Genomic DNA, 26,556 nt, shown 5'->3' on the forward strand with positions numbered 1-26,556 from the left:
TGGATCTCTTAGTTGCACTCCCGGTTGGTACCAAAGCACGATGCTCGACCTTTACACCTGTGTCGAGTCTCGCTCATAATCACTTGGCTCATCAAAAGAATCTCAAGAAAGTTTCTCCAAACTCGTCATCATAGCTATACCATAGACTACTTGCCCTCTTCTTAATTAAATGCAAACATAAACTGCACAAGCTAAGGCTAGCTGTTTGTCTTACACAAAGCTTTAAGCAAAATTAAGCATGTAGTCCCAGATAACATTATTAATTTACTGTACGGTACCAGAATTATTCCATCCATGGAATGCCTTGAATCATAAGAATCTCCATTTTTTTTCATCAGCATCTTTTCGAAAATTGGTCATTGGTATATGAGGCACCCGAGTCAATAAGAAAAAGGTGCGAGGTTTTTTCTATAAAAAAAAAAAGAGAGAGAGAGAAGAAAGAAGAAAAAAAAAATTAATACAAAAACATACAAAAGTTGCTAGACGTTGGAGAACTGTTATTTTTTCCTGTCTAGCTGTGCTTTTTTGCAATTTCCCATTCATAATCCTGCCTCTTATAGAAAATAAACAAGAAAACATAAGCAAACAGTTTCTATATAGCGCACGTTAGGGAAGAAAACAAGGCACGCAATTATGAAGAACTTCCAACTGTTCTTCTCTTTTATTTTTCAGTTGAAGAATTGCACCATATATTAACATTCTAAGCTTAAGGGGGCATCACTTGATCTCAACCCCTTTATTTTCATATACAAGGTCAGTAGAAAAAGACTAGTACGTTCAGAAAGTCTTCTTCAGAAAGTATACAACTCTCTAAGCCTAGACCTTATTCATGTCTAAACCCTAAATGCCAGTTGAATTCAACCGTCTTAAACCCTTCCACAACAACACCCATCTTAAACCCTTCCTCATACCCATGACATGAACATTTCCTTCTCAGCTATATACAAGCGAACCCTTAAACACAGCCTTGAGACGAAACCAACTTAATCTAAATCCCTTCTAGTTAACCAAACCTTAAACATAACCCAACTAAAAACTTGATCATTCCCGACCCAAAAAGCCATGCCCAACCTGAACCCAACAAACCCCAGTTATCCAACTCCAAGACCTATCAAAGTCCATCCATGAGCCTGAGCCTCTTTAGTGAGGCCCGTGACCCATGGCCATTACAACCCAAGACACACAGGTCCATCAATTTTAAAACTCATTTATGCAACCCAATTCATGATCCAAACTTCTCATTACATTTTCCAATTAGAATAATTGTTAGCCATCTTTGTGGCCACCATAAAACCACCCTATAAGCCACCTTCTCCCACACCTAAAACCTTTCCATGACTATAAATAACCCCTTTTTCTTATTCCGAAGGTTGGTATGTTTCATGTGTCAACCTTTCAAGTTAGTACCCTTGGACGTTTGTCATCATCTCCTGCACGCTACGAAGCTTGATACGTAGCCACCACTCACCATTTTCAAACCACAATTAAGACTGAGCTGAGCTGATATCTACTATTATAATGCGAATGCTCGGTTACGACTCCAAAAGGAAGGTTAATATAGCACTATCAAATTGATGTAATACAAACCTTTATATAGTAAGATTATTGATTTGATCATGGTTGAGAAACCTCAGCATACTTGTAAGTGTTGAATAGTATGACGACGGAGCTTATTCAAGAATCAATAAGAGAAATAAAAACATCCTGCAACAGGATCATCGTCGTCAAATGTTTGGATTTCGATTGTTGCTGTAATAATTTTGATAGAAAATTAAAATTAAAAAATAAAATAAAATGAAAGAACATTTCACATATGCAAATGTTTTAACATGCATATATTTTCCTTATAATTAGAATTTGCAGTCTAGCTAGTCTAGGTAACGAATTTGTTAGTAAATTTATGCTTCAAAACTCGACGATGGTGGTGTTTAAACAACTTGATATGTTGCATCAATTCCTATCATAAGAGCCTCCAATCTAGCTTCGTAACACCACCAATTGGAAGTTCTGCCACCTGGCATGTTTGGAAACTAAATTCATTTGAACTGATAGAAGAAAGTGATGAGTTTTGCTCTTCTAGAGGCTAAAGCAAACATTGGTACATATGAAAGCTAAGAACCACTTACTGGTTCCACTTGGAATCAGCAAACATCCTATCTCTTCTTCAAGAGCAAATTGAGCTCATGGATTATCTAATGCCAATGAACCAATCATCTTTCAGTATTTCCCGTGCTATTGATTGATTTTGAGTACTCTGCTTTTTCACCAAAAATACTGCACCTATCAGAGGAAAAATAGATGCATGATAGAAATCAAAAGAAGATTAAATACCTTTTAGCCTCTTATTTTTCCAATCCTATTATTTTATTTACTACTCTCATATCTATTTCAAAACCATTTGGTTTTTCTTCAGGTCCACGTCTCAACTATAAGATACATCAATAGAGTAACACATGATTCTCCACTGCTACAGCCTGCTCCTTTAGAAGTTGTTCATGCACAATGGGTTACAAAAAAAAAAAAAAAAGGTGAAGCCCTCATTCAAAATTCCATACCTTCTCTGAATCGCATTGAATCTAGTTTTTGATAAAACCATCAAGACATCTTACCAACTTTGCAAGCTAACACCTTCTTTCTATTTCCCTTTTATGCCCATTTCTTTTTAGCCGTGCTATCTCAAGCTCCATATGTTAATCACTCAGAGAATGCGCTGGTAGAGACTTGAATTTAGAATCTCTAATTGCTAAGCAAAGGAATATATAACCACTGAGAATCCAATTATATGCTGCTAAATAATCTTGAAAAAAAATATTAGTTGTACTCGATTCAAAATATCTTGAATGAAACAAAACTGCCTTCAGTTTATCTAAATTATACATCAGCAAAAAGCTCAACTCAGAATAATCAAAGAACAACTTGAAAGAAGCTGACAATTGGTCGTTGCATTATAGTCAACCATATTATTCAATTATTCAACAAATTGATGTCGTTCTCTGCATTAGAGCTATCGAAACCACCTCCCCCAAATAAACCTTCAAACTCGTTCACCCTAAGTTACCTCATAGAAAATTCATAGGAGAAAAGAGAGCATTTTGTGTAATTGTAACATTCTCGAGTGAGAGACCATCCTACTAGTAGGAATTTGAGACGTCATAAACCTTGTCTTATATGGCTTACTAAGTAAGGAGGATAATGGATTAGGTCCAATTATACCATAACCAACTTCAAACTACTTTTTAAAATTTAAACCTAAAATCGCACTCAACTTGCAACCTCATGCCGATAAGTAGCAGTAAATCCAAATAAATTATGATACATTATCCTAATTTGCCTTCAATATTACCGGTGAGAGCCATCACACACCAACACTCATACTAGGTGCAACATATCTAATCCAATAAGATTCGGAATCCTCAGTACCTAGACCCAAATTTTTAGTTGATTTCAGATCGAGCTAGTGGATTAGTGCCTCCATTTTTGGTTTTTTTTTTTTTTTCCGAGAAGAAAGATGTTTTCTAATGTATGAAGTCTAACTTAACGTAAGATTTGGGTTTAATCTATTTGAGCCTTGCCCTGGCTGGGCAGTGGAAAAGCCACCCGGGTCGCCGCTTTCCAAAAGTCTTCGTGCGCCACGCGGTCCCGGTGCCTTATGATGCTGTGGGCCCCACAAGGCGAATGAGAAAGTAAGGTCATGGTGGGTCCAGGTGTCCGCCACCAACGGTGCAACGCCTTCCACGTTGCTGTCTGAGGCGTTGCATGTCTCCTCAGTACCCGTCTTACTCGGACGTAGGGGACCCACCTCTTTGTCCAATAAAAAGCTCGTCGTCTCGCCTGGTGATGCGCCGATTCGAAGAAATCACATGCTCTGGGGCCGGTTGGCCCAAATCTTTGTGTTTTGGTTTTTTTTTTTATTTTTTTTATTTTTTTTATCCTTTTTGGGTCGTAGGGGAGACAGGTAGGTTGGAGCTTTATCGATTCCAAATGATGGGTTTGAGATTTTATGGGCCGGGTCAAGTCAGGCCATTTTCTTAGATCTTTTTATTATTTAATTCTTAACAGAAACAACGAGTTAAGATTGATGAGACCATCAATGCCAACAAAAGTATGGATTATAATTCTAACAAAAGCATCACTCATCATTGATGCCTCCCTTTTTTTTTCCCCCGTATGGGATGGTGTTCAGGTTGATGAGCTTAGGCCAAGGCATATATTATAATCTAGTTTAAAATAAAAAAAAACACAATTTCTCTTTCTCTTGAGTAATTAATTTCAAAGTAGAGTTTGATAAATCTTCAGTGTTGTTTGGATAAAGTATTTTAATCTTATCTAATAAGTATATAATACTAGGTGTAGCTGATAACACTACATTTACATTTTTGGTTTAGTTGAAAGATAAAATATACTTGGCCTATTTTGTTTAAGTGAATTTTTTAAACTTAGGTTGGCTGCTCAGTTCCAATGCAATGCAACCGATCCCCAATCATCCAAAGTTTGACCGGAGTAGGGGGATTAGTGGCCCAACCTACAAAAGTGTAGTGTTTAATGTGTATCCTCGAAATAACTCTTTTTCCTCAAATGTTCTTTTGTTTCCAAACAAAATCTATGAGTTTATACATAAAATTAGATTAATTAATCTCAAGTTCATATTTACATGGTGCAAGTTAAACTTACAAATGATGTGTTAATTTAGTGGGATCTATTGGCACCTCTAGAATTATCGTAGCAAAAGATTTAGCACAAAGATGCAATTTGTGGAAGACCTAATATCCTTGATGCTAATTATGATGCAGGAGTATTGCTGGAATATAACTGAGAGTAGATCAAATTCAATTAGAGCACAAGGTACCTCGAACTTTGTATGACTTAAAATTTGAATCTAGATATTGTTCAACTTGGATAATATTGATTCAAATTGCATTTAAGATTTTCTCCATCAATTTTTTAAATATTTTGGTCAAATCGAATCAAAAAAGACCGTACACAAACCATGAAGAATATATACATATTTATTCATATAAACTAAAAAATAACAATTAAATAATATACAAAATAAATTGATGATAATTAATTACATGAAGCTTTGAGTAAGCAAACATTTCTTATTTAAATTTAAGTAGAATCATAAGAAAAGGCACGGTATATTTTTCTATGGATTATTGTGAATTTGAATTGGACTACTTAATGATCCATATACGTAATTACGTATTTATCATTCAAATTCTTATCCAAATTCATTTGATTTGTATCGGGCCAAATCAATCCATTTTTTTCCGTTTACTTGCTGGCCAGGCGCGGGCCAGGTTTTACTTCCAGACCGAATCATTTCACTTTTAAGAAGCTTCAGGATTTGACGACACTTAGAAGCAACAAATAAATGACAATTGATATGATTTGAGATTTGAGGCGTATCTGAAAAGACGAGAGGCCAGTTGGTTCCCCGTCCATCCAAACGGTTTCAAGGTCGTCTCCCTTTGAGACGGGGAAGGCGTCGCCATCTCCTTTTCCCCAGATGCCCCTCCTCAATTCACGAGAGGCACTTGGCCTTGAAAGGTCCAATGGCCAAAATCTCACTCCTGATCCACATATTAAGTCATCAATCCAGTCAAATGTATTACCACGTGAAATCCAAAAATTAAAAGTCTCGTTTGGCTCCTAAAAATATTTTTTTAAAAAAATTAATATCTAAATATATAATCCAAGCTTTTGATCATAGACATATTCTGAATCATCTTTATATTTGATTGGACATTTATTTATTTATTTTTTTCTTAGAAAATAATGAGAAGAAGGGAGGAAGGGACAAGCCCATCCCTGCATAGCAACCCCCACTAACCCCCGCCCCGCCATGAGAATATTCGATGCGGGCAGAAATGGCCGTGTGCTGAGCACTATGATCGATTTTACTCATACCCTCCTCACCCATAAGCCCGGTTCAGCTATCCCTCTGGAGTCTGGCTCGAGTCCCACGTGTGAGTACGTCACACCTAGCACCACCCCGGCTATTAGAGGTTCAAGAAGCATTCCTATGCCTCATGTCTAAACAGTGGCCGAAGCCACATTTTAATCAACGCCGCAATGATTCGAACTTGGGACCATGAGAATAGAAATTCCATCCAGTACCACTAGGCTACCATCTTGGTGGTAAAATATAATATATAAAACTTGTGTAAAAGCAAAAAAATTCTATTTAAAAGCTCGAATATTTTTTTAAAAAAATTATCTTAATTTTTAATTTGATCAAATATAAAATATTTTTTTAATTTTTGTTAAATATATGTGTGTATATATATATATATTAAGAATCAAATTAGTTCTAGAAAAATTATCTCATTCCAATGACACTTGTACAGCTGTTGTTTGGATGGTCTATAGAAAATGGTCGCTGACGAGTTCATCGTCATCTCGTCCACAAATTCCCCCCGCTCCCGGAATCTAGTTATAAAATTTGATAAAAGATTAAATCATTCAATGTGACAATACAGGGGAACATTTCGAAGTTACGTTGCTCGGTTTACAAGGAGGCAGATCGTTTTCAATATTTGAAGATAAATATTAGGCAGTGCAGAATATAAATGCTCCCATTTTTTTCGGTCATAGATATAAATGTCCCTTCAAGCATCGAACAAAGATACGTACATGATAAAAGTGCAGAAGATGATGAATTAAAGCGATGCATACTATGGAAATAATTAAAAGAAACCTGCTATTACTATTTTATGAGAGAATGTTAAGCATTATGTACGTTGCAAGTAGCACTTGCATCAACTACTATTTATTAGGGAGGCTGTTGCAGCATTCAATGTATTATTGAGATCTTTTATGGAGGACAATAAATTTCTTGAAATTATGGACCCTTCATACAGTACTTGAACTAAAAAAGAGATGACATACCTAGCGTACCAGCTACAAGTAATTTTGACAAAAAAAAAAAAAACTATAAATAACTATATTTTTACAATGAACTCGTTTGATTTGTTAGAAAAATAATGTCTAAAAAAAATAATTTTAGTATATTTGGTTGATTAAAAAAAAATTTAAGTGATTTATATTTAGTTGCCCATTTATTTTTCTAAAAAAATTATATAAAATATTTATTATATTTAATAAAAAGAAAAATTATATCTACATATTTTGATAATTTAAAGGTAGTTTTGAAAAAAAAATCGATTCTTAACAAGTGAAAAAATAATTTTTTTATGTTTTCTATATATATTTTTTTATAAAATATAAAAATTTTATTCTTATAAAAATACTATTTTTTCACTTTAACCAAATAGGAGGCCTACTTTTTTTTTTTACTTTTGGATTGACCACATTTTTTTCTCTTTTTCTGCGAACCAAACTAGTGCTAGAGATATGCTAACTAAACTCCACGTATATAATAAATCTTGTTAGGGTTGTTGAATGTATAGATCACCCATGTTGATTTCATAGAGGAGTCTTGCATGCAAAACTTTGAAATTATATATTACGAGTTAGATGCCTGGATCATCAGCCAACTTGGATAATTTTATGGAACAAATTAAAGAAATTGTTGAATACCCATCTCAATATATTTGGTTCTAACAGGCAGTAATGGGTTGTGACATATATATACATACATACATACACACACATATACATATATATACATATATATATACATATATACATATATACATATATACATATGTTGGGGGAAAAAAGGACCACCCCACAAGTATAATTAAAGCACCCAAATCCAACAGCAAGCCTGACCTCATGCAGGCCGAGCCGAGCTCATGAGGTCAAGCTTAAAAGGCCGAGCTCATGCAGACCGAGCTCGTGCAGGCCGAGCCGAGCATGCAGACCGAACTCGGAAGACCGAGCTCGTGCAGGCCGAGCCCAGAAGGTTGAGCTCATGCAGACTGAGCTCATGCAGGCCGAGCTCAGAAGACCGAGCTCGTCGTCTACATGCTGCAGTCACGCCTTGCAGCAGTCTCACCGTACCATGCTTTGCTTGCCGGCCACGCCACGACAGATCAATCAGGGACTATACCCTGCTACGACTGTAAATAATTAATGCGCATGATCTCTACGGATTTCCGGGTTACTCAAAATCTTAGGCCATCCACAGCAACTCATCGACTCATTCAACTACGTCCGGTCATCCACAACAACTCATTGGCTTCAGTCTCATCCTCTACGGCAACGCATTAATTCAGATGACCACACTCAATCATGACGGTAACTCATTCAATTCGTCCAGTCACATCACAAGTAATTCTGTATTCCTCATATAAAAGGGGAACTTCTTCCTCTTTAAAGGAGGATTCTTCTTCTGGATTCTAATTTTTAGACTCCGATATACAATTCGTTTTCTTATCCAAATCAAGTCCCCCTTTGACTTAAGCATTGGAGGTCGGCGCCGGAAGTCTTGACCACCGGCTGTTTGCAGATCCTTCGGAGGACGCAGCCAGCCGACGTACCGCCACCCGCCACTCTTGCCAGAGCTCCTCTTTTTCAGCCAGCGGTCGTCCTCGATCCAATTTCCAGCAATAATATATATATATATATATTATTCAAAGTCATAGAAAATATTTGAGACACTGGCATGGCCGTGGTCAGCAGCAGGGTAATGTGAAGGAAAGGATTGTTGGAGGACCCGGAGTGCAAGTGTGGGCAGGCAAAAGCAGCGGTGTGGGAGAGCTGGCGAGGTTTTTTTCAACCAATGATTACGGCAGCCGACGTGAGGCCCGACAAGCCGACTCGCCTTCTCCCAACCGGGGGACCTGCCGGCTATTCCCCTGCACTCCGCCATGCGTCCGGACACGTGTCGTTCTCCGGCCCCGTTGCATCCCCTCCCCCTCCATCCCAGACTTTGACGTGACGACTCGAGTCAAACCCCACCTAGGGGACCACACTACTCCTCTCTTTTACTGCGCCCCGCCCTCCCTTCCCCCAATTAAATTATATTAACTATTTTCTTTCATTTTAATACTTCCTTGCCCCTATAAATAAACCCCTCAAAACCCCTCCACCGTCATATTCTTCTTCTTCTTCTTATACTTGTGCCCTTTTTGTTGCTTTCTTCTTTCTCCCTTCTGCTCCTCTTCCTCTGTGTCCTCCGATGGCGGGCTTTGGGGGGAGCGCTTCTGGGCTGGAGCTGACCATCGCTGTCCCTGGGCTAAGAACCTCCACTGGCTATGGTAAGATCGAGGAAATCTCTGGTCTTTTATTTGTTGGATGAGAGGTTTCGTGAGTTTCGTTAAGCCATGTGTTGTTGCATGGTTTTGATATATGAGATGATGATGATGATGATGATCTTAATTTGTACGCTCACTTTGCATGATGATATTTGAGGCCTCTCACCCTCTCTATTTAACTTTCTTTACACGTTTTTGTAGAAGGGGGTGGTTGCAATGTGAGGGAGTTGGACATAAATCAACCCGCTAGTGGTGCTGAGGAGGATTTCCCCATGGGAAGCGTGGAGGAGGAGGAAGAAGGGGGAACCCCCAGGCCGAAGAAGCTCCGCCTATCAAAAGAGCAGTCTCGGCTGCTTGAGGAAAGCTTCAGGCAGAATCACACCCTCAACCCTGTGAGTTCTTATATTATTTATTACATCACAATATAAAGTAATCAGCCCCCTTATATTCCTAGTGTTCTTTTATTTTCTCGCCCCTTAATCGATATATATATTTATATATACAACAATTTCTCTGGTTTTATTTTTATTTTAAATCAGTGGTCCAACATCTTCTCTCGTACTTATGCTTTTATTTATTATTGATTATTGTTGTTTGTAATATTGTAATTAATGTATATATATATTATTCGGTATTTATTGGGTGGTTTATTAATTGGGAAAAAAATTCAATGGTTTGTACGAAACGGCAGAAGCAGAAGGAGGCGTTAGCGATGAAGCTGAAGCTGAGGCCGCGACAAGTGGAGGTGTGGTTTCAGAACCGCAGGGCCAGGTGCGTGAAACCCCTTTCCTTCTCTCTCTCTCTCTCCTCTCTCTCTTTGGGAGGTTTGTTTTCTTATTATTATATGCTTGTTTTGTTTCCTTGTCAGCCGTTGACTTTTCGAGAGACAATGAGTTGTGGAATAGATTTTTTCCGGATTTTTGTCGCAACGTGGATCATTTCATCGAAGAAAGCCAATTAGAAAAGCTTGCCCAAAAACTAATATTGCTAGGTGTAATTTCCATGGTTAAATCTGGTGCGACCTTTTTCTTAACCCGTCGTCACTGACGTGAGAATTTAGTTTATGATAATATTGAGTCGATATAATAACTGAACTTTATTTTGATGCTTTGCTGACCGAAGGTTTAAAATGCCAGGTTGCGTCTGATATATTTTCTGACAATGTCTTTTTTTCCTTTAAAATTTCTGGTCAAGGAGGCTGATCTGTTTAAAATAATAGAGAGGTGATGTAACTTAATATTAAGTTCACATTAGTGGCCACCTTATTATGAAGAACAAGTTGGTAATCCTTGCATGAGATTAGCATGATATGGTTAATACCTTCAAATAGTGCTTGACATTTAGTATGCGTTCACCATGGGTCTGATGGTGCAAAGCAGTAGTTCTCTGCCTCCTGGTTAGGATGGTTTGGCATAAACCTTGGAAAGCCGAGACCGTGTGTCCAATTCCCTATTAAGTGGTCGAGCACCATTACGATGCAACTGATATTATTTGTTTGGCTCGCAGTATTAGCACTCCAGGTTTGAAATCGAAGTAATGAGAAATTACGATTAGAAGTTAATGTGGATAGCATGTAAAGGTCGTCAAGAGTAGGAAAGGCATGGTTTAAGATGACAATTGGGTATAAATCCTCATATTTGGGTCATGGTTTTGCAAATGCAATGCAGGAGCTTCATTTATGTTTTGAGTCCTTGCTAGTTCCACGCAAGGCACCATGTCGTCCACCATTTGCATTTTGTGATAACTAGGGATACGTTGGAGCTGAGCTAGAACGAGCTTAAATCCGACCGAGCTTGCTTGAAGTAGCTTCAAGCTGAAATTTAGGATCATGCTTGATTCATTTCCTAGTTGATCGAGCCTGATTGAGCTTACTTTTGTGCCTAGCTGAGCATAAGCTTATTTCAAACAGTTTGATATACCCTTAAACCGTTCCTGACTCGATTTTTAGTCAGGTAGTACGTACTCAAGCTCAAATTGATTTTGGTAGTGCAAAAAATAAAAAGATTTGCCCATAGAGCTCAAGAACCTCTGGAATGTCATATTTGTTTACCTCTCAGAAATGGAAAGATGCAAGCTGATAGGTAGGCAGAACTCATCAGCCTCGGTAACCTTCATCAACTTCATGTCCTCAATTTCAGTTGGGAGATCTCATTCTCTTCTCAAGATGTCTGAGGCGTGTACCTCAAAAGGACTGCGTAACACTCACTTGTCCGGAGAGGCAAAAAAAAAAAAAAAGCAGAAAAATCCAATTCCAGAATTTTAGGAATCTAATGATTTTTCTTTGCACAACTGAACAACAAACTATATGAAAGTATCATGCATTCTTTGAAAAAAAAACCTTCATCAACTTCATGCCTCAATTTCAGTTGGGAGATCTCATTCTCTTCTCAAGATGTGCGAGGCGTGTACCTCAAAAGGACTGCGTAACACTCACTTGTCCGGAGAGGCAAAAAAAAAAAAAAAAAAACCCAGAAAAATCCAATTCCAGAATTTTAGGAATCTAATGATTTTTCTTTGCACAACTGAACAGCAAACTATATGAAAGTATAATGCATTCTCTGAAAAAATTACGAGGTAGCGATGCTTTGTTCTGATTGGTGACACAGGACGAAGCTGAAGCAGACGGAGATGGAGTGCGAGTACCTGAAGCGGTGCTTCGGCTCGCTGACGGAGGAGAACCGCCGTCTCCAGCGTGAGGTGGAGGAACTGCGGGCCTTGCGGGTGGCTCCGCCTACCATCCTCTCCCCTCACACCCGCCAGCCCATGCCTGCCTCCGCCCTCACCATGTGCCCTCGCTGCGAGCGTCTTACCTCGACTCCCCGCGCCGTCGCTGCCTCCGCCGCCTCCGCCGCCACCGCCACCACCAGCTTGCCGTCAGCCTTCCCTTTCCGCCCCCGCCGCCATCCCTCCTCCGCTGCCTGTTAGCTATGCGCATGCTGCATGTGAGGACCAGAAGATGAACTCCTGAACTTCTAATCTTTGTCATAAATTTTGTAAATGGAAGATTTTTTTTTTTTTTTTTGGTCTTTTGGTGCAAAAGGCAAGTAGTTACGCTATTCTCTGGAAAAAGGGCCAGGCTTGGGCCTGGAAATTTAAACCCAGTCGACTTTTGGGCCTAGAAGTTTTGTGGAGCCCAATTCCGAGCATGACGCACCCCGAAAGTTTTGTGTCGGGCTCAGGCCTGGTTCTTTTGGGCCAGGTCTGGCTCAGACTTAAGTCCAAACCTTGAGCCCCGGGCCTGGATCCTACGAGGTACAACCGTACAACGCTGTTCATCAACACTCCGAAGAAAGGGTCGAGCAACAATTTGCAAAAGATTTTGTTATTTAAATAGTCTATATATAATAAACATGGATTATTAAATAATGTAAATTTAACTAAAGAGTTGCATTCAGGATCATATTAGCCAAATGACAAATAACAAGACGCACATTCTAGGATTGATGTGATATCCAAGCCTCAATTGTGATAGCCAAATCACAAATAAACTTAGGAGTCTTGGGTTTCGAAAATCCAGATTTTGAGAAAAAATAATTTACAGTTTTTTATAAAATTATGAATTCTAAAAATCGATTGATCTAGTATTTTCTATTTTCTATACCAGGATTAGTTAATTATTACTTCTTTATTATACATGTTTTCCTACATACATGCCTCAAGATATATTATATATTTTTTATAAATTTTGATGATAACTGTGGTCCATCACGTTGGGAATCTATAATTTTTACAAAATCTGGATCTTTTAATTGGTTACAATGTTGGGATTCCTTTAATGTGTTAGTACTACTAAGCGCTATTTTTTTTTTTTAATATTTCTTATGTATTTCCTCTTCTTTTTAGGAAATGCTAAAATGGTTGACAACCCTAAAGAAACAAGATTAGTTTGCATGAAAGGTTATACCTAAGCGCATAGTAACCATGATTCATTACTCAAGTGCTAATGTTGTTTCTTTAGGTTGTCCTTGAGTGTTGATTGTTTAAATTATTCCTTGTATGTTTCCTTTCTTATTGATGTTCATGCTTTAGATCCAAAGAATTTATGCTTGCTGCTCGAGATGACAACTACAAATTTGGACATTCCCATTAAATTGTTTTTATAAGCTTATACCCACAATGATATAATTTTATCTGCATCTTCCCATCATGATGTTGATATATGGAAATGGACACTGTCCAATGTAGACAGAGACTTTGTGGCTCTTACTACGGATTTGTTAACAATACCAATTAATACAAATGGCCTTCCTGAAGTATGTCTCCTCTACAACCTTCGTATGAACTAATTATATTTGGAAAACTAGACAAACCTTTTGAGGCTGTCTTAAGTCAAGTCTCGTTCAAGTCATTACGGTGATTGGTTCTCTTTGGGAAACAAGATTTCACCCATATTGTTTTAGCTAATGATAGTTTGTTGTTTATTCACATTGTATATTTGGAGACAATTTGTTGTCGCCCTCTTGAAGCTTTACTTTAAATGTGTTAACTAAGCACATCTCTAGCGATATAAAGGCAGCAATATTTCTATACATATTCCAAAGGGAATATGTAATCTAGTCTCAAGGATATTTGGAAGAAATGTCAAGTATTCGCTTGCATCAGCTTCAGTTGCTTCGATATCATTTCGGTAGGGGTAAAGGCAATGTGTTCGCTGGCCTAGCTTCTTCTTTTTTTTATTTTTTGGCTAAGGTGGATGAATCATACATGACTATTATGGATGCACCCAATAAAGTCAAAAAACAGAATGCCTCGGAGTGCCAAGGACAACTCTCCGTCACCAACCCACAGAGTGTTACCGGAGTAGTTGGCTGCATAAGAAGCCACCCAATCTGCAGCTCCATTAACTTCACTGAACACATGCTTAGCCTGAAAAGCTTCGTCATCTCTCACCATAGCCCAGATATCTCGCAGCAATGGATGGGCGTAACCGTTGCCCCTACAGAATTCAACTTATGACAGTGGCCGAGTCTCCTTCCAGGACAATGGAACTAGCCTGTAGGACTTACCGGGCATGACGAAGGCCCGCCCAAGCAACCCACAACTCCGCACCCGGAACCGATGTGTCGAAGAGTTGTAGGTTTTTCTAGGCTTCTTTTATGGAAGCCCACAAATTATACCCGAAGAAAGCTAGATTGCTGCATGGCACTCCTTTTAGATCCCCAGGGGCTGAAATATGGCCCATACAAGAGAAGGTGGTCAAATGTGGTCTATATTGGATTTTGATGGAACTTTTTAAGACCTAAATAGGCCCAATAATGTTTGTAGTTAGGTTGGTCCCCATCTATTTAGGCCACATAAGCTCAAGATTTTCAAGCAAGTTTGAGTATGAGCAATGGTCCAGCCTGATCAAAGTATGAAACTGGGGTTCCTACTGAATCTAAACTTGGATCAAATTCCTAGTTAGGCCAAGGACCGAGCCAAATTGGTGGGTTCATCATCTTTGATCCGATAAGACCTAGGTCTGCTCAAAGTCTTGGGAAGTTTTCATTGTCCAACAATATGATAATACTGTAATATGGTACCAGACTGAATCCAACTGGCACCGTAATAATACTTATTAGTCTTCAGGAGGCCATTTTCGGCTGGAAATAATGCATTAATTCGACCGACCTCGAAGAGTTTGATCTTCTTTGTTTCGATTTCAATTTCCCATCATCAAATTAAGGTGGCCTAAAAAATGAGTTGGGCGAACATGTGTCGGTTAACTCCATCAATCTTGAATGGACTAAAGACTTCTTTGGAACCTAATTTAAGGATGTGACTCAACTGGACAAAACTAGTAGGACCCCGCCGAGGTGATATTGTTGGCGATTGAACTGCACCACACCAAATTGGAGAGGATCCTACCTCTACTTGGAGTTGATGGCGGCCTAACCATTCCATGGGGCATTTACATTGAGGAAATAACATGCAATATGCCACAAGCTCTGTATGTGGGATGGAAATGGATTATTGCCGTCAAATGAGACTTTTCATCACTTGGAAGTCTAATTTGCTTTCAGTAGCAGAATGGATATAGAGCGATAGCGACTCTATCGGACTTTTTGACTTCTTTTTTGTACGTAACTACACCATCATTTTTGGACATCTTTTTGTACACACTGAGTTTCTTACACCCTTTTTTTTTTTTACTTTTTATTTCTTTTTAATTCTTCTAATCCTTATCGAGTTTCACCTTCGAGTGCACTAATTATTGGTTAGATCACATCCAACCCCTGAGCTGATGGTCTAGTCCAACCACAAAGCATTACACATAAATGCATGTGTCTTGCATACCTTTTCTATTTTGTCCGGCTTTATGTGTGTGAGCTTTATTTCTTACAGATAGCGACTTAAATTGTGAGTGTTCCCGCTTTGGAGAGCAGCCCACCTGTGAAAGGGAACTCAGCCATGGGTTTCTGGCTCTCACGCTTTTGCCTGATGGGCCTAGGAAGAAGGTGGCTTCTTTTTTTATCCTCAGCCAGTACTTTTTATCGGACTCCAAGCTCCACAATGTTAACCATCGTAGAAGAAACTAAGGGTGGAAGGCTTTCACTTCAGCACGGAGCATGCCGGTCCCCATCCACACAATGCCTGTCCTTGTCATCCCTTAAATTGTTCCTACCCTGTATATGGATCAGCTGCCATGGTTTTGATATATAATAGCTACGACAGTAGTTATGGAGGTGATTACTATTACAACAGTGTTGTGTAAAGAAATATATGGTAGTTAGTATGTTTGTTGATGAGATAGTTTGGACTGTCAAAAAAAATACTAGAAAACTGTTGTAGGATATAAGAGAATTAGAAGGATGAGAAAGGTTAGCAAATTTATGAGTTAGTTCTATATTCATTCTCTCTTTGTATTCGAATCGATTTAATTAGTACTGTCTAATGAGTTGCCTGTATTTAAAAAGTATGCAACTGTGGACTTGACAACCTTGTTGTTTTAGTTAAAACTTGAATGATTTTCGATAAAAGTATTGTGCTTCAGTTCGATCGGTCATGGATAGATATGGTGCAGTTTATTAGAGCTTGGTAGCTTGCCTTCACAGGCACTTCTACAACCATACTGAAAAGATCATCTTCTCTTTTCTAATTCCTTATGCATCACAAACTTAATTCTTGACTATCCTTGCTTTATTCACCAACTTCATTTGATTCTACATAGTACTCTTGTCGTGGAAAATAACTTTGTAGACCCTATAGGACAGATCTGTAAAACCTTTCATGTCAAAGTTGTTTTAACTAGATTAGTACATCATATAGGCCCTCTCAAGATTTAAGAAAATTGAACAAAAATATTTTGCATCGTGCTTGTGTACTCTGCAAGCATTCTTTATAGTTTTGAGATTTTTTTTTTGGGGGGTTCAAGTGTTAACTATATTATCGGGAAACTTCTTATCATGTTGTATTAAATGATAAACTCTAAGAATCACCTTTTTAAGGTTCTTAAAAACATCATAAAACAAATAAAAGTTTCACGTTATATGATGATAATGGTATCTGTGAAAGCATATATATATATACCTGATTTCCTATTTCTGCTTCTTAATATTAATTGGAATTTACTTCAATCTTTTCCTCAGTTGACCTTCAAAGCAACCATGATATGTGTAGAGGATTGGGTTAAAATACTTTTCTCCTTACAACAAGCATGCAATTAATCGCACCAACTAGTTGGAGGGATCAAAGAGAACTTACCGGCGAAATACTTTTGCAAGTATCATGATATTTGCTTGATTGATGGAAAAGTCTAACAATTTCCTTGTAAGCATGTCTATTATAATAAAAAGAGATCCTAAATTATTTTTTAGCTTAATTAGCTCCTAAAGTGCGATCTTCGATCGATATATAATATAGATAGGGTGGTTAGATAAAACAAATTTAGTTATCCATTCGAAGATTTCTTAAACACAATAATCTACTTGATAGTGAATGCACTTCGAGGAGATTCATGTGCGCAAAATTTCTTCTTGAAGGGCCAAAACATGTCTAATTGGTTGAAATAACCAAGAAAAAGGTTGGAAATATATACAAATATTCTTCATCGAAAAATCCGTGATTGCTCCTCTTCAACGGCCCTCGACCAACCAAAAACCGACACCTCAAGCAAATCCCTTGCTTCCATGATCCACCATGGCGTATGTTCCCCTCCATTCCTACAACAATGACAGAATCAAAGCCAAAGGAACGGGGATTAAGAAGACAAGTGACCCAAGGAGACACCACGCCATATTTCCCGGGAAATATTGTATGAAGCCCAAGACATCTGCTGTGGCTTCAAACATACTTCAGCAATTATATTTAAGCGAAGGCCAGAATACAAATAGCGAACTGTTGCTCCCCAAAACCGGCCTGAAAAGAAGAGCAAATCCCATCGAGATAAACCCAAAGAAAGAGGAAAGAACTGTGGCTGAATGATCCGTCAACTTTGTCGACATGGAAGAATGTTGCATGCATGGCCCCTTCACGTGCCCCCAAGCCTTGGCCTATTCGCCGGGCCCACGTGTACTTGCCTGGGCGGTGGACCCAGGATCAGGGACCGCACGAGGATGATCAGACGGCTGCGACCGTTGATGGCTCGTGGACGAGAGGAACGGGTGACCTGACCGGCATGTGGGGCGGGAGCATGGGACGGCGTGAGAAAGCGAAGTCCGAGACCGCACGTTCTCTAGCTCTCACCTCGTTGAGTTCTCTTTGCTCTTCTTTTTTCGTATGTTCAAAGCTTTGAATGGATTGAAGTTTGTGCAGCGAGAGTTGGGAGGGGGCCAAGTTTGAGACGAATTCTTAGGCTGCTGCTTAATTTGCGAGCTAAGGTTCTCTCCATTTCTTGAAAGAATTAGGAAGTTCATCATTGATTTCATCAAATTCTAACTTCTTATTGTATTATCACACCAATTGATCATATCAAATCAATGGTAGATGCGTAAACTGTGTAGAGTAGAGAATGTACTCTACTTCTTAAACTGTATAGAGTAGAGCAAGTTGGTCCCATGATCTACTCAATTTCTTGCAATTTATTGCTAGAATCTTCATACGTGGATTTCAGTGGGTGGATACCAGACCTTTCAGCTATTACACAGAGTAACAAAGATCTAAATTTCGGCTTTAAGAATTCAGCTTTATTTGTTGAAGTGACTGAAGGTTGTTTCCGTGGCATCTTGCCACATTTTGCCACTTAGTGGGTCTAGATAGATAGATTGGTCAATGGTTCATGTCCAATCTTTTTTTTTTTTACACTTTTTGCTAATTCGGATCTTGAGGATTTTCCTGTCAAGTCGAGTAGGGGTGCTACTGATTGGCTATAGACCAATTATTTTTCAACACTTAATTTTCAAAAAAATTAAATTCTATCAGATCTATCATTGGCTAGAACTATGCTTGAGATTTTTGATCATTGATCAGATGCAAACTATGGACCAGATCTTCATGGATCAAGCCTAACGAGTCTAGCAAAATTAAACTTGACCTGGTCCTACTTAAAAAGAAAAGAAATCTGCTCATAAAATGTAGATTTACTTGACCAAAAAGCTGACTTGACCTTGTTATGTTATGTGTGACAAACACAGATGCTACTATACATTCCTCAAGTGCTAAGCTGAATTTGCAATGCCCCGACTTGGACTCGGCACGAACACATTATTATTGTTTACATCTGATGATTTTAAAAATGATTTCATTAAGAATGTCTCAGTTTCAATATCTTGGCCAACGAATTACCACAAATGAGAGAGATTTCTGAAGCAGTTTGCTCGGAGAAGAGGAGAATTATCAGACTCATTAAGAGCTTGCAATGGTTTCCCACCCACTTCTTCCTCACTATTTGAAGAAATAGAGCAGGTTTCCAACACCAAACCTTCCTATAACTTCTTGTATGCTTGCTCCCTGCCAAATTTTACAACAATAAGAATGAGATTAAACCCCCTACGCTGAAGTCCATCATCAGAGGAGGTGAATATGGCCCGAATTCGGGCATGCAACAAAGGAAGAACACGCCATAATTTTGTGAGGTCCAGCGAAGACAAGGATTCATCACCGACCGTTCGATCGCGACCGGTTGTTGCGCGAACCCTGAGGTCCACCTTGTCCGCACGATGCCTTCCCCCTCACGGCGAGCCAGCATCAATGCACGTCAGCACAGTGGACCCTAATTGCGATAAGATGGGTTTAATTTTGTTCCGACCGGCTCGCGCGAAGGGTACGGGACCGCCAAAATTTGACGATTAGCGCTACAGGCATCCAATCAGCGATCTCCTGCTTTAATTGTCGGGGCCCACTATTCGCTGCGACGTGTCGTGATCTAGCGGTCCCAGGAGATGCTTCTAAATAAGACTCTCGGTCGGGCTCTGATCAAATTCAGAAACTATATAGTGGACAAGAAGAAGGGTCCAATTTAGCGTGTTCCACCGTCCAATGGGGGATCGAACAGTGACCGTCCGATCAATGAACGTATTCGATAATTCTTACGACAGAGGATGTACAAGAACAGTGGGACGCCTGAAAGCCGGGATTCTCTCCCCAGTTGACAGAACGCAAGAGAGAGAGAGAGAGAGAGAGAGAGAGAGTACGAATTTTTCCGTATTTTTTGTGATTTTCATAAAGGACGGCTGTCGTCTTTGATGCCAAACAAGACCTTTCCCCATTTTGAGAAAGACTCCTTTTCACTACACTAGAAATAGAGCGAAAAAGTAAAGAAGTCTTAAGAAAGAGAAAAAAAAAGGGAAAGAGATCGCAGAAGGCGAATATTTTAAAATAAAAAGAAAGAGAAGATTGAACTCTTCTATTTTCCTTTTTACAGAACGAACAATTCGAGCTTCTCTTTTGCTGCAAAATAATTCGCCTTCTTCATGCCGTCCTCCTGAATTTCTCGGTCGTCGGACCCACCATGCGCCGGCGAACAATCCATCATCACGGATTTCCTTCCACTTTCCGTCGCAGCAATATGATGATTCCTTCGCCTCGTTTCAAACGGAGTCATAATCCCAGGATAATGTAGTAGACCAATGTGATCGGAAGAGCTATCAGCATTCCAAAAATAACTCTGCGGCCCAAAGTATTAACAAACAAAAATCAGCAAATATTTTTCAAATAAATATAAATATTATTTTTTTTCTTTTATTTTAATATACTTACGCAGTGCTTAGAATGGCAGGATGGACGCCATACTCTTTCGCGAACACGAAGGGGACGATGCCTTGGGGAAGGGCCGCCTGTCATTATACAAACCGAACAACAATGTTAGATTAACGTCATCAATTCAGAGATCCCGCCGACTTGGTTGTCAGAACGTGATCTCGCGGCGGCGGCGGCGAAGCGACGGGTCGCCCAGTTCCTGTCCGTCAGCTGTTCGTTTGTCCACTGTAGCGACCCTTATTTGACCGCTGGGAATTCGACACGTATACTATATAATGTACGTGTGCCAGCCATTCGAAATGTACCTGTACGATGGCCACGTGGAGGAGGACGCCACGGAGGCCGACGGCGATGGAGGCGGCGGCCATGACCGCCGGACTGGTGAGGAACCGGACGGCCATCGCGAACGTCGCCGCCGAGTTCCCGCACGGGATGAGCTTCGGCTGCAGCGCCATGAACAACCCTGCCACAAACACCACCCAACACCCATCATTCCACCCAGAAGCAAACCCACACACCCTTGGACCCCACCCCCACACCCCTATAGCTGGATGGGCCCGACAAATGTTGTTCCTCTTCATCTTATTATTATTATTATTATCAGTAGAAGAAAAACACCATCGTAGTAAATTCCATGCTCCGATCCATTCGCCATTATTTCGGGTAGGGACCAAAGGAAGCAAGGATCGAGGAGTAGAGGACGAGCAACACCTCCTTGGGCCCCACCCCTTGACGGACAAACCGGGACCGGTTTCCGAATTTAAATAAAAACACAAATATACGGCTTATTGTAGAATAAAAAGGATCCGTATTTCTGGTACACCATCAGAACCCACCTAAGCTGAACATGGCCATCCCCAGCCCGGCGTCGGATAGTATAGAGATCGACTTTTCTATTATTTTCGGCATCGATATGTGCCACCTGTACCCATAACAGCATAAAGAAATCGGAAGAAAGAATTCGTCAATTAATTAAGCAGCTAAAAATACGGCAGGAGTAAGAATAGAAAAAAAACAGAGACAAACAGTTAGCTGGGAGACGGACCGGAAGGCGACGAGGGACCAGATGAGGCCGATGAGGCTGGAGTAGGTGTTGGGGTTGCGGATAAGCTTGCGCCACACCATGATGAGGATCAGACGGGTCATGACGCTCGCCGGGGGCATCACGTGGTGGGTGTGCTTGCCGCTGTCGAGCGGCCCGCCGCCGCCCTTCAGGTCGAGATCCGCCGTCGAGCTCGAACCCAGCTTCGATAACCCCTCCGGCCCGTTTTCCTTGTCTTTCTCCTCTACATCTTCTAATCCCTTCCCTCCTCCGAAGCTCATATCCTCTGCTGCACCTCCGTAATCCTCAACCTCCGGTATCGCCGCTCCTTTAAATTGAAATAAAATTAAAATGAAATCTTGATAAATATAGATTTGTTCAATATTGCGAAAGTTACCTTTGGTTACGCCGTGTTGGGGGAGATCGGTGGGGACGAGCATCCGGATCTCCTTGGCGCCACCGTGGTCCGGCCGGCCGTCGAGGTCCGGGGCGGCGAACTCCGCGCCGCCGAACACATGCAGACCGCCGACCTCCGACACCGGCGACGCGCTCGAGCTCCACACGAACATGTGGAGCTCCTTCGCGTCGTGTTGCGCTGCCCCGTTCTGCGGCTGCTGCGTCGCAGCAGCGGCCGCCGGTGGGGTCGGATTGGTGGCGTTGTTTTTCTTTGTCGCGGCGGCGGAGGCGGAGGAGATTTCGGGGTTGGGAGCGGGGTAATGCCCGAAGCGCGGCGATCCGGCGGCGGCGCCGCCGTCGTCGAAGTTAGAGGGGCGGGGGGTGGGGCCGTGGGAGGATTGGAGGGAGTAGAGGTCGGCGGGGCCGAAGTTGGAGGGGCGGAGGGGGGGCGGGGCGCCGCCGACCATGGCGAAGAAGTCGGAGTGGTTAAAGTTCGAACCCCTCGGAGTAGGATTCCGGGAGGAGCTCAGGGAGTAGATCTCGGCTCCGGTGAGGTTGGAGGGGCGCGGCGTCATGGCCATGGAGACGGAGCGGCGGGAGGCGTTGGAGCGGCGGACGGTGACGTGGATCTTGCCGTCGCCGCCGACGTCGGCGTTGGCCTGGAGGAGGTCGCGGCCGCCGTCGAGGGAGACGACGTCGGAGTCGACGCGGAAGGAGACGATGGAGGCGGCGGTGTCGGGGAACTGGTCGGCGATGAGGAGGCGGGCGGCGCGGTACTCGAAGAGAAAGAGGAGTAGGGTGTACCAGATGATACACTGGAGAACGACGATCTGGACCATGAGCGAGCCGGAGTAGGTGCCGTACATGGCGATGAGGAGGGGGATTCCCATGACGAGGGTGTTGGGGAGGGTGGCGAGGGAGAAGACGGTGATGGCCCAGTCGAGGGAGCCGCGGGAAGAGAGGCGGGCCCAGGCGGCGAGGGCGGCGAGGACGATGAGCTTCTGGAGGGTGTCGGCGGCGATGAAGCGGAAGTTCATGGCGTAGGGGTCGTTGGTGGAGATGAAGTGAAAGGAGAGGAGGGGGACGGCGAAGATGGCGACGAAGCGGTTGATGCCGGAGCACTGGTCGGGGGAGAAGATCCCCCACCACCGCACCGACCCGTAGGCCAGGATCATTGCCACGTACAGCGGCACCACCGCTGTCAGCACCGTGTACAGGTCGTGCCACGTGATCATCGCCCCTGCCTTTTTTTTTCCTTTTTACTCCTTCGCCGCCGTATCGGGTGGTGGTGGTGGTGCTATCGGCAGTTGGAGCAGTGGCATGCGGTGGGCAATTCGGCGATGTTCGAGTGGTGGTGCGGCAGAAATGGAGCCGTCTGGAATTTGGAGGAGTCGTACTACTTTGCTCTGATACGAGGGAGTGAAGCTTTGGGGAATTTTTGGGGTGTTTTGTTTATGGGGTGGGAAGTTTCGTTTTTAGTGCCGGAAACGGGAAGCGGAAGGTAAGCAAGCGTGCCCAAAGCTATCGATCCCCCCCGGTTGCCGGCTATTTATACACCCGGAGGAGAGCAGCAACAGTCACGGAAACTTTCGCTTGTGCTTGGAGTCGGAGTTACGGAGGGAGAAAGAGTCAATTGCGTCGAACAGCAAACAGCCATCTATCATCCATGTTGAGTTGGGCTTCCCTCTCGCAGCTATCTCGAGTTAGACAAAGATCTAGCTTCAATCTAAGGTGAGATTCTTATGCCATGTCAGATAGCTAGATTTAATTAAAAGAAGTGTACGTCTCACTAGGAAATGTCCCAAGGATACTCTAAAATTCCAATGCCGTGTCAACACTTCAACGGAGGCTGGCCAGTTTATAATCTTAGCAATTTCAAGTTTTCCTCTAGTCCATTGAAGCGTAACGTAATACAACGCCTTCTGGACCGCAAAGCAGGTCAATGCTTCCTGCCAAATTGTGCTACCTTAAAAGTTTGAGTACATTGTATGATATTGTTAATGTCTCACGCTCGTTGTCACATCTCCTACTTTATGTAACACAAATGGCACTTTCTTGGCTTCTTGCAATGCATCCGAATTCGATTGCTGCAAGGTACATTGTGGCCTTGCACTTGAGCTTTGCCAGCATTACATCTGGAAGTGGTAGAAAAAGGCATGATTGATACTCTTAGCTCACTACGAACCACAGAGTTTTGTCCTTTCACATACCGTCAAATCAATTCAAGGAGTATATTTTGTTGAGCTGGGTAAAGAAGTTTTTTAACCAAGAAGATTGGAATAAGAAGAAGCTAAAGTGGTGGAGCTCTCTGCATGGGGTGCAATCTTTTTTCCTCCGGCATCTGTTGGACCATAACAGGCCTTTCTTGCACTCTGTGGCAGTGTGATTCACATCCCATTTTCACGTGTTTATGCGATCGATATGAAGCTTTCTTCCACTAGGAACTGTTAGAGGGTCAAAGCACTGCATTTCTTTTGGACAACGCTAGCTTTTGTGTCTCAAGCCAATCTATCTTTGTTGATGGATGATCCATAGGCAAGAGTGGGGTAACTTAAAAAGATGGGCTTGGTACGAGAGACGGCTTTCATAGGGATAATCCTTTCAATCCTTGTCGCCTTCCTCATGCCGTCTGCTTGCTCTCACATGCTTGGGCGTCTTTTGGATGTCTTCACCTGCTTTGCTTTTCACCAGTGGGAGATTGGTGCATTTGCAGGAGCTGGTCCACTAACTTTTTAGTAAATAGGTTGAGAGCTCCTTCGGCATTGAATTCTCTCTCTCTTTTTGGGACATATGTGTGAGTAACATATGACAGTTTGTAGACAGGAATCTGAATTATTTGTATTGCAAACTCTGTGAGCATGCCATGTAGTAAAAACTCAGATTGTTTGCGTTCATTTTTATGTACTGTCGAAGACTTCCAATGGAATTCACTATGTAATATCCAATGCATGAGGGTGTTAATTGGAGATATGGAACTTGGGCTGATGCAAAGCGGGCAAGGAAGAATACTTCTATTCTTTTTTCTTCTTTATACGACAGATATGTGATCTTTTAGACATTCCAAACATATGAAAGATGATTTATTTGTATCTTGTATGCGAGGCTGGTAGGTACCTTGAAAATAAGTTATGTGCGATCATAGCAAATCAGCCAAGAAATCCTAATCTGGTTGGCACCCCCTTTTCTTAGTGCATCGTTTTATAAACTTTCTGGTTTCAGATCCAGGGTGCTCGAGAAGAGAAATCATAGTAAACAAGGGTAATAGCTGAGAAAAGTTTTACTATCTCAGAGTTAATTTGACTAGAAATTAATAAACTCCTTTCTCGTTGAAGCGCTGTAATCATACTTTTTTTTTGTCTTAATTCTGAAACTATATTGTGTATGGATCTACTTTAAACTTCTATCTAATTTTAGCTTCTAAGAGAACAGTTACAATCTTGACTATTACAAATGCATTTTAAAGACAATCATTAATATGTGTTCCTATGAAGTGCATTTCAAGTAATTCAACTCGAGTTGTCCAATATGCCATTGCCAGCAAACAAACATACCTCGATTTTTTTGAAATTCCCAAAATTGCTTATTTCTCCTACAGCATCAGATTCTCATAGAGGTTGCCTATTCTAGTTTATCAAGCTACTATTCCAAATCATTCAGCTTTTCCCCTGCACTTGCTCCATCCTTCACAGGACCACCCAGGCAAGATCTATCACCACAGATAGCATTCACAACGAATATGAACATGCATGGCAACATGCTTCCTTTGGCGATTGTGACCATGCAACTAAAAAGCAATCTGATGGCACCTCAATCAGAAGTGTCATCTATAGTATGGAATTACCCTTCCATCCGTCATTGTCAAAGATCAATAAGTCCTCTCTTTATTCCAGTGTGTGACATCACACAGGAGAAAACAACATTTCAGTCGTCTAACTAGCATGCTTTCAGAACATGGATATTTCTAAAAGGTCTGACAGCACAGCAGCAGATTTATTTGACCGTTCGAGTAGTCCTTTTTATTTTAGAAAACCAAATTTATCAAACCATTCTGGAATAAATATATCCATAAAAATCAAAAAAAAATCTAAAAATTTACCAGGAATATCTGTCAAAGTCATCTAAAAAATAAATCTAGTATGATGCTTCATATATTGTCATCCAATCTGCAGCATTGTTAGCCCCTCTCTTCCTATAAATATATATCACTTCAAAAGACTGTAGAATATCCTCTATTTTCCGGTAATCCTGTAGAGACAGATGGGAACTGGTAGTCACCTTCACTTTATATCGAAACAAAGCCTGGGGTCTTTGGAAATCCATAAGCATCTTTTGTGCAGGAGTTACTGTAACTAATATAGCAACTTTTGTATTGTCTAAAAGAGAGAGTTGACCGTTGAGAAAGAACATGTGTTGCTCTCTCACTAGTCCATATGCAGTACTCCCATATCATTAAACATGACATGCATGGTTTGAGCTGGTCAAGGATACCTGTAACAAGATGCTGCAACCATGGCCCACATTACCCCCAAGTCAGGCTGGCAATTGAGTCAGAAAAAAAAAAGTCATGAACCTCTCATGTTTGGCCTGAGTATAGGCTTATGGAGACTGAATGGGATGTAAGTGAGCAGAGCTTCATCCTTGTTTTAGGCACAGAATTAATTTCAAGTCAAGCTCATCTTTGAATGTCTACATATATATGGTTACCTCATGATGGTATGTGCAATGCCCAAGAAAATTCTTTTATTTATAATATCTTTATTAAATTTCTGCTTTTGGATGGAAAGCAACGTATCTTTTGTATGGATTTAGATATTTTGACATCTCTCTCATCAAATATAA

The 26,556-nt window shown here is 41.1% G+C and overlaps 2 protein-coding genes across 2 annotated transcripts; one reads left to right on the forward strand and one right to left on the reverse strand.

Annotated features, from left to right (window-relative positions):
• The first annotated feature begins 9,014 nt into the window (after window positions 1–9,014).
• Window positions 9,015–15,091, forward strand: LOC103715172 (homeobox-leucine zipper protein HOX3). Its single transcript, XM_017844728.5, has 4 exons — window positions 9,015–9,167; window positions 9,366–9,556; window positions 9,856–9,935; window positions 11,771–15,091. Exons 1-4 carry the CDS (start codon window positions 9,089–9,091, stop codon window positions 12,087–12,089), a joined length of 669 nt encoding a protein of 222 aa, XP_017700217.2. The 5' UTR covers window positions 9,015–9,088; the 3' UTR covers window positions 12,090–15,091.
• Window positions 15,092–19,717: 4,626 nt separating this feature from the next.
• Window positions 19,718–23,426, reverse strand: LOC103715141 (auxin efflux carrier component 3a). Its single transcript, XM_008802676.6, has 6 exons — window positions 21,719–23,426; window positions 21,325–21,649; window positions 21,116–21,201; window positions 20,585–20,742; window positions 20,280–20,356; window positions 19,718–20,187 (listed from the first exon to the last, which is right to left on the reverse strand). Exons 1-6 carry the CDS (start codon window positions 22,950–22,952, stop codon window positions 20,121–20,123), a joined length of 1,947 nt encoding a protein of 648 aa, XP_008800898.2. The 5' UTR covers window positions 22,953–23,426; the 3' UTR covers window positions 19,718–20,120.
• Between the last annotated feature and the right edge of the window lie 3,130 nt (window positions 23,427–26,556).

Source organism: Phoenix dactylifera, chromosome 9 (genome assembly GCF_051530095.1).
Source record: "Phoenix dactylifera cultivar Ajwa chromosome 9, Ajwa_hap1_PhDact_Kaust_v1.1, whole genome shotgun sequence".
Classification (NCBI taxonomy): Eukaryota; Viridiplantae; Streptophyta; class Magnoliopsida; order Arecales; family Arecaceae; genus Phoenix; species Phoenix dactylifera.